Source organism: Pantherophis guttatus, chromosome 4, assembly GCF_059756535.1.
Source record: "Pantherophis guttatus breed Tessera chromosome 4, ASM5975653v1, whole genome shotgun sequence".
In the NCBI taxonomy this organism is placed as follows: Eukaryota; Metazoa; Chordata; class Lepidosauria; order Squamata; family Colubridae; genus Pantherophis; species Pantherophis guttatus.
Window position 1 is genome coordinate 45,326,861 of NC_142066.1, and position 15,596 is coordinate 45,342,456.

The window sequence follows — 15,596 nt, forward strand, 5'->3', positions numbered from 1 at the left end:
ACCGAGAGATGGCAACTGGCTGAAAGGGATCAAGTGAACATAAATTAAAAATTACTTGAACTGGCATACTGTAGGCATAATTTATGTGCTGTACTGCAGTGGCTTTGATATGCCTCACAGATACATCTTTCAGGAGAAAGTGTTATGGATGCTGACTAGACATCTCAAAAGAAAAAATAATGTAAATCAAACAAAATTTAAAAACAGGTTAAATTTCATTAATGTGCAGAGAATTGATTGCAATTTAAAGAAATAAAGTTGATAGAACCGAACACTGTTTAAAGATTGTTAGAGATAGAATAGAGAATTTCATGTAGTTTGAATAAGTCCATTTATATCTGGAAAAGCGCAGTCAAAATGCAATTGTGAAATTTATAACTCGAAAGTAATAGTTTATAATTAGGAATTTGATTTTATTTGTATTTATCTGTATATCATCTTTTCTTAAGTAGCTAATTATGGTATGCATATCACTTTATCCTTCAATTTCCCACTCCAAAAGAACAGTTCTGTGAGGTAGATAGGGCTTAGGGAATGTGACTTAAAGTTAACATGATTGAATTTAAGTCCTCCAATTACTAATCTCTCACTGTACACTGTACTGTGTATACAGTAACATCTTAAGCTACATTTAGTTGTATTCTGTATTAAGAAGCAAATAGAGCATCTATAATTTGAATCCAAACAAATTTGCTTCTAATATATGTTAAGCAGTACAATTTCTGTATTCACACAAGTTATATGTCAACATGTCCTGCAAAACACATAAAATTCCCTGAAAATCTGTACCCTCACCTTACATAATCATTGATACTTAGCAGAAAAATGTTTAAATATATTTTAAATTATTTAAATTATGTTTTATAATAATAGCATTTTGAACCTCTGATTCTAAAAATACTATATTAACATTTTATAACATGTAGCAGGCAACTTTCCACAGGATTCAGCTATAGGGGTCTCAGAGGCTGAAAAAGGATTAGAAGACATCAAGGTTTCCAGTTCAGGGATAACAATTTTAAGTTATGTAATAGTTGTCCTTCTCAAGAACATTGTGATTGGAAGCCAATGCTTCTTTTGTGTGAACTCATTGAACATGGCTTGTGTATAGTATTAAAATATTGTCAAGGACTTCTTTGAATTTCATTGCATGAATTATATTTGTAGAAATTTGCAGGCATCATTCATTGCCTTCTTTACTCTTAGCTAGATTCTTCTTTAACTTGTCCTTATCTTCAAGTGCTTCAAATGCCTGTCTATCACTAGTAATCATGCTGTCTATCAGTTAAAATGTTGATGTACTCCTCCCCTAAGTCCTTGAAACTTACTTTCCCTATTCTCCTGGCCAAATTGTTTATTTCTGCAATGATTTTCATGTGCTGTTCATCTGAAATGGTTCATACCATTTTTGGACTTGTCATATACAACATCAAGCCTAAAGTTCTTCCCACAAGCATTTACTGGAATGGAACCTGACTGAGTCATCCATTTGACTTTTGTTCAATGAATTAAAATATGTTTAAACATAAACCAACATATTTAAGTAGGTTTCTTGACTCTTCTCTGAAGATTTGGATGTACATGCAGGAAAATTAGTTCTATCTCCCTCCCGTTAATAGAAATTATGGGCTATGACTCGTCTTTCAAATACTTTAGCAGAGCTACTTGTGTGAAAACACTTTTTAGATTAAGGAATTGTTTTATAAATAATCAAATAATGCCAGAATATATTTTAAAGCAGAATATATTTTAAAGCAATTCATATATGAATAGTTACAAATAAGTAAATTTTTGATTAAAAATATAATCTGTATATGACAACAGCATTGCAACTGCTAAAAGCCTTTGAAAATCTTACATTAGAATCTTAATCTTCTAAAGTCTAATATTCATGTTAGATTTAAAACATAATATCTCTGACACAGATATTGGGTTCACATTACAATCAACAAATAACAACAGAGAAAATTACATAAGCCATTCATAGATGTTATTATATGCTTGCTGTAATTTTCTTCTTCCATTCAGTTGTGTCTGATTCTTGGAGACTACCTGGACAAGTCCCTGCTGTTTTCTTGACAAAGTTTTTCAGAAGTGGTTTATCATAGCCTTTTTCCTAGGGCAAAGACAATGTGACCAGCCCAAAGTCACCTAGCTGCTTTCTGTTTAAGGCAAGACTAGAACTCATGGTTTCTAGCCTGGTGCCATATCCATTAAATCAGATTGGTCTTTTATGTATATAAAGTAACTAAAGTTGCTGGGGAAAGCCCATGTAAATGATAAAAGTGTAGCAAAGTGAAATACCTACCGTATTTTTCTGAGTATAAGACATGCCTTTTTCCCCCTAAAAGGGGGTGAAAATTTAGGTATGTTTTATACACCGAATGTAGCCCTGCCACCCACTGGCCCCCACCCTTTGGCCTCTGCCTTGCAGCAGTTACCTCCTTGCAGCAAACAGCAGGAAAAAAAACAACTCCTTTCAGCTTCAGCACAGCCTAATTAGCACAAGTTGATTGGATCGGCCTCCCGACTCTCAGCTGTGCTGCTTACTGCAAGGAGGTAAATTGCTCTCAGGGCTCTGCTGCTTACTGCAAGGAGGTAAATTGCTGGAGCAGGGTTTTTTTTTCTCCATGTACTAATCAAGCTATGCTGAAAACGAAAATGAAAGTAAGGCAGGCTATTTGCTGTTTGCTGCAAAGAGGCAAAATTGCTCAGAGGCAGAGGCAGATTTATTTCTTCTTTTCCTCACCAAAAAAGGTAGGTGCGTCTTATAGTCCGGGGCGTCTTATACTCTGAAAAATACGGTATATTCCTACATGGCCATCTTGTGTTCAGAAGTTCTAGTCAGAAGCAATTAAAAATGTTAATACGATATAGATAGAGGAAAATTTACCGTCAGTCCCAAGATATGCTTACTGTCGTTGTCATTATTATTATTATTATTATTATTATTATTATTATTATTATTTCAATTTATATGCTGCCTTTCTCCGGAGACTCAGGGCGGCTTACAATGCATTTAAAAAAAAAACCATTATAAAAACATTTAAAAATTAAAACATTAAAACCCATTCACATCATTCATGGCCAGATCTCACAAGATTGCGAGATCAATGGCCCCAGGCCTGCCAGAAAAGCCAGGTCTTCAGCACTTTTCGGAAGGCTAATAGGGTGGGGGTGGTCCGGACCTCAGGAGGTAACTGGTTCCAGAGAGCTGGGGCAGTCACAGAGAAGGCCCTCCCCCATAGGCCCACCAGCCGGCATTGTTTAGCTGATGGGACCTGGACGAGACCAACTCTGGGGTCGCTGGGAGCTATGTGATAAAAGGCGGTCCCGAAAATAACCTGGCCCTGAGCCATGTAGGGCTTTAAAGGTAATAACCAACACCTTGAATTGTGCCCGGAGACCAATAGGGAGCCAGTGCAGCTCGCGGAGAATTGGTGTAATGTGGGTGTATCTAGGTGCACCCACGATAGCTCGCACGGCTGCATTATGGAGCAACTGTAGCCTCCGAACACTTTTCAAGGGTAGCCCCATGTAGAGCGCGTTGCAATAATCTAACCGTGAAGTGACAAGGGCATGAGTGACTGTGAGGAGAGCCTCCCAATCCAAGTAGGGTCACAATTGGTGCACCAGGCGAACTTGTGCAAAGGTCCCCCTAGCCACAGCTGTCAGATGTTGCTCTAATCTTAGCTGTGAGTCTAGGAGGATACCTCATTATTTAGTGAGGCATCTCAAAGAACAAGAACAAAGTTCATGATAACTGAAGTAAGGTTGGCCATAGCATAATGCAGGTAGTACTCAACCTATGACCACAGTTAAGCTCAAAATTGCTGTTGCTAAGTGAGACAGTTGTTAAATGAATTTTGCCCCATTTTACGATCTTTCTTGACATAGTTGTTAAGTGAATCTGGCTTCCCTATTGACTTTGCTTGTTAGAAGGTCGCAAAAGGTGATCATGTGACCCTGAGACACTGCAACTGTCATAAAAATGACCCAGTGGCCAAGCATCTGAATTGTGACCACATGAACATGGGGATGTTCCAACCATCATAAGTATGAAAAATAAGACACTTTTTTCAGTGTTGCTGTAACTTGGAACAATCACTAAACAAATGGTGGTAAGTCAATAACTATCTGTATTGTAAAAATCCAGAGGTTCCATCACTATATATTACGAAAAATGAAAAAATATTGTAATGTAAACATTGATATAGAAAAGGGAGGAAGTGTTTGGATGTACTTGAAAGATAACTTTTAATTCAGTTTGGATAAAGTGATTATCTCTTTTTCTTTACTCCAATTCCACATAAGTTGCTATTGGAATATTGTTCTTAGAACTTTTTGATATGTGTGCTGGTGTTTAAATTTAAAAAGTTTATTAAGATTTATCACATAGAAACATCTTTATGAAACTAAATGTTCAGAACATACTTATTAACTAAAAAGGAAAGTGAATTTCCCCAAGATTTTAATTCTTTACGTTCTCATGAATTCAATTATATTCTTACATTTAATATATAAAGCATATAACTATGTTTCTAGACTTGGTTGGCTTAAGTTGTAACAATGTAAATAAGAAAGATTTGTTCTACTAACAATGAACATAACCACCTTGTCTTTGTATAATAAAGTTTTAAAATAATTACCTTTCCATAATCTGCCGTGAGAATTAATTTGATGCAGTAGCTAAAGGTACTGACATACAAACCAGGAGACACTAATATCTAATATTGCCTTAGGCACAAAGCGAGCTAGGTGACTTGGGGTTAGTCTCTTTCTTTCAGCACTAAGAAGAAGGCCATATAGCAAACCACTTGGAGGGGGAAAAGTTGCACATGTAAACTGAGTGGACAGGAACCAAAATTGACTCAGAGGCTCCCCCTGCCCTCCCATCTTTGCATGAAAAGCACAGAAGTAGTAATTGGAAATAATTGTCTTATAAAATGATTACTTTTACTATTTATGGTACATTTTATAGATGTTATGGTGAAATATTTACAAACAATGATTCAAAACTAGATCTCATTTGAATAATGATTTCTTCATGCTTTCTTCAATGTGCATTTGCTTAGTGTAGGAAAACATATAAAATCTTTGAATGTGTTCTTTTTTTTTCTTTTGGAAAACATAATTTTTAACTATTGCCTTTTTTATCTTTCCCAGGTACTATATCAGTAATTTTTTAATTTGTATATCTGTGATGTATGGCTTGAAACCAATTTATATATAGATCCATTGTGTTTCTTCACCATCATCAAAGGAAAACTATGAATATGTCTTAATTCTTGCAGTGTTGTTCCGTGCATACTTGGAATTCCTACATACTTGAAACTAACTCTTAATTAGCTGTCTTAATAAACTTCTGTGTGGCCAAATTACTTGCAAGGCAGAAAATAAGAGATTGAATAAAAATAGACTGGCCTTAATGATACCATTTCTATTTCTATTTAAAAGATGGAAACACAAAAATATTTTTTGTTGCAGTACATCATGTAAATGCCCTTTCATATTTGGTATAGTTTAATTGAAAAATAGATTGAGTCTGTCCATAATTTAAAATGTGCAGAACATGAGCATCTACAAGCCCCAAATTTGGAATTAAAGTGAGAATAAAAATTATTTCAAATACATTTATATAAATATCATTCTTAACCTTCTTATTTTGTCAAAATGAGTTCCATATTTCATCATAAGAATCCATTCAAAATCTTAAGTTTGTAGCCAATCCGCTCATAAGCAGCAAGTGTAATTAGATCTTCAATACATTAATACAATCATTAGAATAGAGCTGGAAGGGACCTTGAAGGACTTGTAGTCCAACCCGATGCTCAATTTATTGTTGCAATAGTAAGGACCTGGAAAATACATTTATATCTATCTGTTACATTCCATGTATTAAGTATGTAATTCAAGAACATATTCTAAAAAAATTAGATTTTGCCAGTCACATTTATATAATCCAGTATTTTCTACCAAAACTATATGTACTTCAAAGGAGCTTTGTTCTTATTACTTCACCAACAAAATGGTGTCTTAGACAATGCTTTTCTATACAGATATGATAGAGTCCAGTAAGATGTAATTATTTTTGATGACACTATTGCTATAGAAGTTGAGACATTCTACCATGGTGAACCTATAGCACGCGTGCCACAGGTGGCACGCAGAGCCCTCTCTGTGGGCACACAAGCCATCACCCCAGCTCACCACGCATGCATGAGCGCGTGCCTCCCATTGGCCAGCTGGTTTTTGGGTCTCTGCCGCGCATGCATGGGGGCGGGGTGCACGCGGGAGACGCACGTGTATGCATGGGGGGTGGAGCATATGCGGGAGGGTTGTGTGGGGGCGCATGCTGGGGGGTTGCATGTGCATGTGCGGGGGTCGCGCTCACATGTGTCACACACACATTGCATTATGGGTGTGTGCGCACGCATGCTTTCGGCACCCAGTGCCAAAAAGATTAGCCATCACTTTAATATAGGAACCTCTACCTCTAGTTTTCTCATTGTCTCCCCCCTCCCTTACACACACAATATTTTCATTACATAATTATATATCAGATTGTAACTCTACTCTTCTAATAACATACTATGTTGTGTGTATTTCATTTTTTTTTTACTACTTATGCATTTTGAAAGGTATGGATCTTCATGGGGGGGGTGTTTATTTCTGTTACTATTTTAAACAAAACAAAAATAAATTAAAAGAAAAAAGTTGGTTCTCCTTGCACAATCATACTAGCTGAGTTTTAAAATTTTCTTCCTTACTTCCAATCTCTTTCTGTTCAAATGAAAATCCAGCTTTATAGCCACATTTGAAAATTGTCTATCAGATGTTTGAAATGCAACTGATACTGAAATAATTAGTTATCCCATAATACTTACTCAAATGACAATTCCGCTTTTTCTTTCTCTTAAGTCACTATTTCCTCTATGTTTATCGTATTTTTTTTCTGATAAATGTAATAAGTCAACTTTAAAGTTTGTAAATTAGCTGCAGGTACATCCAAACTCCTGAGCTATAAAAGATATTAGCAGAAGGACTTGTTGCTTTTCTTGTGCTTTCACAGGTGGCCTTTACTGTGGATTAAAAGCCTATTTTCCTGCAAAGGTCAATAAGTAAGCAAATCAACATAAATGTAAGGTTTGGCATTCTAAAAGTTTAGCAACAGATAAACAGAATATTTGTTCTTATTTCAAAAATGATTTCAGGTCTGAAAAAGTAAATAACTAGCTCTCTGATCTGATCACACACTTCTTTCTCCTCAACTCCTTCCTGTCAATGGCAGGAGGGATGGAAATTGGGCCTGCTGGTTGAATTGCTAATATACTCTAAGCTTCTATGATTTAAAATACATATATAAACTTCAGATATCAGCACACTCAAAACATGTTTTAAAATAAGAAGCCTTTTGCCAGTAGCTGCTAAATTTTTGAATAAAGCCTATCTTGAGCATTGTGGGCAAGTTGTCAAATACAAAATGTATGTACTGGACAAACAGCATTAAGACAAAACTTTGGACCACTAACCAAGAAGTTTGTTTCACTGTTTTGTTATTATTGAGCTAGATTGAATCCTTTACTATTATGTTTTTGCTTGAATCACTTTTATGATTAGTTGTAATTAAGCAAACAAAACAAACTCCTTCCTCCTATTTTCTCCACAATAATTTATCTTTCCAATGCTACAATATCAATCTTTAGTCATATTAAGAGCATGGAGAATCCATTTATGTTATCCAATTATAAAATTCCATGTGGTAAGTATATAAAAAGAATATTATATTCTGAAAGTGTAGCTTTTGTTGCATAATCATATTTAGGTAATCCACTACTTTCTCCCAAAACTTGGTAAATATAGGACTTGTATGGACATTTTTAAAAGGACATCTCTAACAAAAAGTTGTTTTGACAGCCTTTAATTTAAAGAATTTATTGGAGTCTTAATTTTTTATGAATAAATTGTATAATTAAGGATCCATTGACACTTTTTTTCTAGAAGTTAAGAGAATGTTTTAATTATCTAGGCATTATAGTAATTTCAAATTCTTTATTCCACTCATTTCTTAACAAATACATATGAAATTGATTTAATGATAATGAATAAATTTAAAACAATAGTAGAGGGATTTTTGTATGTTTTTGCTTTTGTTTTAAAATTGTTCCAGTATCTTAGACATCTCAAAAGCTGAAAATACTTCTGACCCAAATAATGTTGTTAAAAATGTAATTGTAAATGTTGCCATTGAGTTATATCTGAGAAATATTTATCTCTTAATATGCAATATGTTAAAATTCATTGTTCATCATCTATAAGTGAATCTAAAATCAATATCCCTGCTTCTATCCAATTTTTGGGTTTCTCCATAAAATCAGTTTGGCGTGTGAAAAGGGTCAAATCTTTTTTTTTATTAGACATTCCATTCCATAACTTCCTGACTGACATAATTGTTTCCAGAGATACTAAACATTTAGCATATTTAGATCATAATCCTGTCTTCCAAATTAAAGGTACTATGTATGTATATTCCAAAATTGCCTAATCAGAAAAACCCAAATGTTTGCTTCCAGTATTTAATACTGGAAGATAAGCATGATGGTATAGTTTTGTAAAGATTTATAAAACCAAATCCTCATTAATTGGTAATTGTACTTTATGTAAAAATGTCCTAGGAATCAAAGAACTAATTTTAAAAAAAACAATAGTTTATTTTCTGAAAATTTCCAGGAAAATTATATAATCCTATCAAAATATAAATTAATATTGGAATAATGTTCATTTTACAGAATACAAAATAACAAGAGTTGGAAGGATCTTGGAGGTCTTCTAATCTAATCCCCTGCTCAAGCAGGAAGTCCTATACAATCCCAAACAAATGGCTGTCCAATTTCTTCTTAAAACCCCCTAATGATGGAGCATCCACAACTTCTGGAGGCAAGATATTCCACTGATTAATTGTTCTCACAGGAAGGAAATGTCTCCTTAATTCTAGATTGGATGTCTTCGTTAATCTTCCATCCATTACGTCTTGTCCTCAGGAGCTTTGGAGAATAGGTTGATCCCTTCCTCTTGGTAATAGTCTCTCAGATATTGGGAGACTGCTATCATGTTGCTCCTAGTCCTTCTCTTTGTTAGACTAGATATTCCTGGTTCCCACAAATGTTCGTTGTACAGTTTAGCCAATCTCCTAATCATTTTTATTACTCTTCTCTGCATTCTTCCTAGAATCTCAACATCTTTTTTTGTATTGTGGTGACCAAAACTGGATGCAGTATTAGAAGTATGGCCTTACCAGTGCAGCATAAAGCAGTACTAATACTTCACGTGATCTTACTATTATCCCTATATTGATGCAGTGTTCACCTTTCCCCAAAGGGTAAGGTTTAATGGCTCTCAATTATCAATATCTGAAGAAACCTCTATCCATATTTTATTTATATTACATATTCGTAACTGGGTTATATCCTTTGAATATAATGTATTTGGTACAAATACTGAATTGATATACCTTAAATGGATAGGTAACTCAATTTTCACCTATTGGCATCAATTCTGATTTGAACCAGTTAATAGTGTATCCTGCTGTGTTATTAAAGACAGCTACTTTTGCATAAACACTGGGATAGTGGTATAACTTTAGAAAAAAAGAAAAGAATGCCATATGGAAATAAAATTAATTTGTGTTAATTGTTAATTAATTAAGTTAATTATTATTCCATAGATCTCTCTATGTTGCCTAACACCACAAACCAAGAGTTCCATGGATATTAAAAAACATGGAAGAAAGTAGACATCCTTGTTTACTTCTTCTTAATACTAGAAAAGTAGAGACAGTGTGACATTAGGCTTTACTTTAGATGTGGGTGACATCTAAAGTAAATACTGTGGGCGATATATAAATCTAATAAAATGAAAATGAAATGAAATGAAATATGATACCTTAATCCATTTTACGAATTCCTAAGAAAGTCTGAATCTATTTAGTATAACATTATATATATTACTATATAATTCTGAATAAAATTTAAAAAATTGACAATTTATATCCATTGTAGTTTTATAGATTTCCTGTTGGAATGATTCCCCTAGCTTTCTTTACTTTAAATGATTAGCTAATTACAAGACCTTTTGCCATTCTCCCAATATCTGTCATAGATATGTAAGCATAAATTCTGTCAGCTGTGATATTATAGTTGTTAATACATATTTCTTTTTCAATATTTGTCTGTATAAAACTGTAGATGGTTTTCTAGCCATAAATTTTTCCATTCGTTTTTCAAATATTTTCCCTTTTATTTTTATTTTTATTTTTAATTTCAATTTTATTTTTGTATTATGTATAACCACTAATTCTATCGCAAATATATATTCTGTATGCTTCCCATTCAAAATTTGGGCAGTTAGCATTTTTGAATTCAATCAAAACATTGTGGGATCTCTACCTGCATTTTTTTCTCTGCTGTACTTTTTTCACTTTTTTGTTAGAGCACTTTTTATTTATTTATTTATTTTTTGCTTCTTTTTGACAATTTATGTATCATTATCACTATTACCTTGTGTTTTGCCCTTTTTTCTTTTGGTTATTAATTAAGAAGTAATAACAGCTTTTTAAGTCATCTTTTAGTCAAATTTTCTGTCAATTGAATGGGAGGAAATATTCTTGAATGGACTACAGTACAATATCTGTGATTTCAGGGTAAAAAACAAGAGACTTGCTTTATGCTCCTATTATTCAGTATGGCAGAAGTTGGAAATATTTTGAATTTTGTTCCATTGAAACAGAGCCAGTTTTAAATGTCCTTCTCAAGCCTTTCAAATTTGGAACATAACTTTTATTTGTCAACTTATAACCTTTCAATCACAGAGTGGATCTAGGAAACCCAATTTAACTAATAGGGTTAAATTATATATTCACTTTGTAAGCTTTATCTTGCTCATTTTCTGGTCTTCCGGCTATGAAAATAGGGGCGGGGATTATTAGATAGAAATAACAGCAAAAACATGAAACAATTAATAGAAAAATATATGATCTGCATGGATAGCTGACCCTAATTATGTTCAGTACCCGACAAAATATAAAAAATACCGAGCAGATCACGCTACCTTGCCCCAGGTCTTTATGCCTTTAAGGAAGCTCAGCATGGTTGGATTATATATTATGCTTTTTCTCAGGAATAGCCTATCTCCTGAGATAAAGATTGCTTCTATTGTCATGGCCTTTTGGAATTTGGTAAAATGTGGCTTTTCCAAAATTTTGTAGAATAACAAAAAGAAGGAAGAAATAAAATTATGTGTATTATGCACATGAATTTATTCATCTGTGTCTTTATCAAAATGAGAAAACAGGTACATCTTTGCCCTTAAAACTCCACCCCTATTTCACCACCAGAATCTACTGATCCATGTTTCACTTCTGAAAAAGAAAAGATTGTCATGTATTGGTGAAGTGCATATTTTGCTGGTAGAAATTCCTGGATCAGTTCCTGATACCTCTGGTGAAAAAAATTAGGTAGCAAATGATGAGAAAAACATGAAGCTGATACCCAGATGATACTAGGTTTATGGGCAACACAGTATCTCACAGATTCCTATTTCATTAGGTACAATTATGCTATTTCAAGATGATCTTTATAGTTACATAACTAGAATTTTCTGAAAATTGAAATTACAAATGTTTATATGCAAAGTTCAGTGTTTTTTAACTCTGAACATTTAATTGCATCAATAATCTTACATAACTGCAAGAGTTACCTAGTAAGAAAATAGTAAGAGAAACTATTATGCACCATCTCTTAAATATATAAAACCTTTTCTTTTTAGCTATATTTAGTGCCTTCTATTGCTCTAAAATTCAGATAATAGTATATATTTGTTGGCAATGTAATAAAAGCATTTCCCCATTTTTCTCTTGTGGACAATAAAATAATTAGCCTGTTATTAATATAAATGGTTAACAACTGTTGGAGCAAATCCTCTACATCATGTATATTAAACAACAGATTTTTCCAAGGATAACTTATTCCAGCTATGCTTAAGCCACTAACTTAATTTTCTCCTTTTTTTTCTAGACAAATTTTTCATCTGTTGAATGACAGCTTTCTTCCTGTGAACTGTTGTCGATGTCTTCGTGCTATAAAACCAGAGTTCCATGACCTACACGTGCTTTCTTGCTCTGCTCCCCAAAAACAGTCATGAGTTAGTTATTTCCAGATATTCATCTTGTTCCACAGGAGTTACTTCATTGATATTCTGGAATACAAGGTGCTCAATGAATCGAGAGCCCCCATGAATGAAACAGCCAGCTCTTGCCAACAGATGGCTAAAAATTGCACCACACATGTAGCAGGGATGGCACAGGAGGACAGGGGTCAAGTACCACCCACTTTCTATCATGATGCCAGCCAGGAACTTGATTTGTCCACCAAGGTATACAAAAGGGAATCTGGGAGTCCTTATTCTGTACTGGTGGACCCAAAAGCAAGTAAGCCACATCTTCATGACAGAGAGGAGCAGCCATATTTCAGGGAGGACAGAACAGTAGGAGAGGCCCGAGCCGTGAAAGAAGACAGGGAGAACTCTGACGACTTGCAGGAGGAGGACGAGGAAGAAGATGAAGTGACTTACAAAAGGGAGCAGATAATAGTAGAGGTAAACCTTAACAACCAAACATTAAATGTATCAAAAGGGGAGAAGGGGGTCCCTTCCCAATCCAAAGAAACTACTGTTCTTAAGACCAGTAGTGAGGAAGAGGAGGGTGACAGTGGGGAGGAAGAGGCCACTGAAGACAGTAATGATGAGGAGGAAAATGAGAGGCAGAAGAAAAAAGAGCAAAGAGAGGAAAATGATAGTGTTGCACAAAGGAGGACAAGGAGAGCTGCATCTACTGCAGCCGCCACATCTTCCCCTACTTCCAGAACTACAAGGGGCCGTAGAAAGAGCATTGAGCCTCCCAAGCGTAAGAAGAAAGCTGCAAAGGAGCCCAAGGCACCTGTGCAGAAATCAAAGTGTGAAGAAAAGGAGACTTTGACTTGTGAGAAGTGCCCCAGGGTGTTTAACACACGCTGGTATCTGGAGAAGCACATGAACGTCACTCATAGGCGCATGCAGATCTGCGACAAGTGTGGGAAGAAATTTGTTCTAGAAAGTGAGCTCTCCCTTCACCAGCAAACAGACTGTGAAAAAAACATTCAGGTAGGTTTTCTCACTGGTTTGCCAGATTTCCCTACCTTCTGCTGTCCCCTGGACACTTTGTAAGGGGGGAAATCCTTTGAGGAGGACAAGTTCCCAAACTTTTCTACTTTCATCAACATTTCCTCCTGCATAGTTAAGGAAATTGACTTGCATGGATGTGGGGAGGAGAGGGAATAATGGCTGGCTGTAAGAGTTCTCTACACAATATTGCAGAAGAAATGGAACATCGGGTTCTATATTGTACATTGGTTAGTATTAAATGGAAGATAAAGACACATTAGTTAAAAAAATTAACCATTATGCAAGATATATAGACTTGCATATGTAGACAAGATATGACAGCATGCAAGACTAATTTGTAGTAATGAAATTGTCTAAATCTTATTTAGCTATAAATTGTTTAGGAAATATATGACAATGAGACACTCATGTAAACTAAACAGCCTATTGTACTTTTCAGTAAATGTAAGAAATATATCTATAAGTGTGTCAAATATCCATTTGCTATTTAGCTGCTATGGATTGATGATAGATTTTGAAATAATTATTTAGAAATAATTGACTTATGTTTGGGGACTGAGAGCTATATTAACTCCTCAGAATCTTTTTGGAACTGCCTGAATGGTAGAATTGGATGAAATAAGAAATAAAGCATTCAGCCAGGATAAACAAGCTCAAAACTATTCACATTCTCACAATTTAAGAAGCAGTATTTTAGCCTTCCTATTTGTCCATCTTGTCAAAGATTGTTGTTGTTCCTATTACCAACATAAAGTCTGTGATCTTCACAAGGATTGTTATGAGAAAATGTTTATTCTACCTCCAGCTATCTGGAATAGATGGGGGGAGGGAGGTTAACTTACTATTATAATCATGATGAAGGCAAAATACGGACTTCATGATCGCTAATGGGAGATGGGAAACAGCAGTTAATAGCAGTCAATTGGACAACAAGAAAAAAGTGAGTTTGGATTCCATAATTCCATAAAAGATAGTTGTGAATTATACACAGGTAATTCTGAATATCGGGAAACTAATAAATAAAATACACTGCATGTTTGCATGTACCGTATTTTTCGGACTATAAGACCCACCAAGATTTCAAAGAGGTAAGTAAGAAAAAAAAGATTTTTGCCCTCCCTGGCCCCCAGAAGCACTCTGCAGGCCTCGCAAACCCTCTGTGCATCCCGTTTTTGCAAAAAACGGGTTTGTTTTTTGCAAAAAATCCCGTTTTTGCAAAAACAGGGTACAGAGGGTTTGGGAGCTTGCAGAGTGCCCCTGGGGGCTGGGAGGGCAAAAATGCCCCAATTTTTGCAAAAAATGGGCCCGTTTTTCACAAAAACGGGCGCTTTTGCCCTCCCCCAGCCCCTAGGAGCACTCTGCAGACCTCCCAAACCCTCTGTGCACCCTGTTTTTTGCAAAAAACGGGCCCATTTTTTGCAAAAATGGGACGAGTGGGGTGCGGCTTCAGGAGGCCAAAAATGGCTGTATTCGATGTATAAGACAAACCAACATTTCCACCCTCTTGGAGGGGGGGAAAGTACATCTTATACTCCAAAAAATATGGTAATTTATTCAGGCTACTGGAATGAAATTGAATACAGTATAATTAGATAAATACCTAACAAACTAGGTATTGTATACAGAGACCATAAAGGGACTGATAGAGCAAAGTGATAGGGAACAGTCTCCCTAAGAAAAGTTCCTTTTTTAAAAAAAGCACATTTTTAGTTACTTCCCCATAGAACTGGAGGTTGAATTCTAGTTAATAGGTTAAGTAGTTAGCAAGATGATCCTATAGTTTATTCCTTGTAAGATTCTTGGTCCTGGAAATGATGCAGAATGAGCAAATCCAAGAATCTTTGAACAAATACAAATGAAGAATCCTTGTGCATATGATCAGCATCTGTGTATGTTTAATAAATGGATCAGCAAGGTGTTTAGTTTCAGCTACAGACTCTTTGCCTGAATATATCAATATTTAACCTGGTAGCATTTATACCTTTTATTCTAATCGATTTTGATTTTTTAAAAAAATAATATTTTAAACAAATATGACATAAAACCTAGAATAACCTTCAAACACTCCTGTGGTCTAATATTTATTTTTCACTTATTAGTTATGAAATACTCAGTCTGAATTAAAGGATAAGTGGTCCTCAACTATGTGATTGGTTTGAATTTGCTTCCTTCAGTGTGCTCATTGTAATTGCTGGGATCAAGAATTTTGGTTTAGTATTCTGTTATCCCAGGTTCTGATTTTGTGTCTTTTCTGTAAACTGGATGTGATATTTCTGATATATGTGTGTGAACACAGAAGACTAAGAAACAGATGATCCTCCTGCTACTGGTCTGTCCACTCTGTTACTCAGCAGTTCCACTTCGTTGTTATTCCTTGTATC

The 15,596-nt window shown here is 35.0% G+C and overlaps 1 protein-coding gene across 6 annotated transcripts in view; it reads left to right on the forward strand.

Moving 5' to 3' along the window:
* Nucleotides 1–15,596, forward strand: part of ZNF652 (zinc finger protein 652) — a 44,373-nt gene that overhangs the window by 9,274 nt on the left and 19,503 nt on the right. For 3 of the 6 annotated variants that reach the window (XM_087892039.1, XM_034415481.3, XM_034415482.3), the window contains 2 exons: nt 9,229–9,379; nt 12,072–13,194. In XM_087892039.1, coding sequence (XP_087748165.1) covers nt 12,289–13,194 — 906 coding nt within the window. In that variant the 5' untranslated portion in view covers nt 9,229–9,379; nt 12,072–12,288. The remainder of the gene's footprint in view (nt 1–9,228; nt 9,380–12,071; nt 13,195–15,596) is intronic. The other 3 variants (XM_087892041.1, XM_087892040.1, XM_034415483.3) reach the window with 1 other exon arrangement.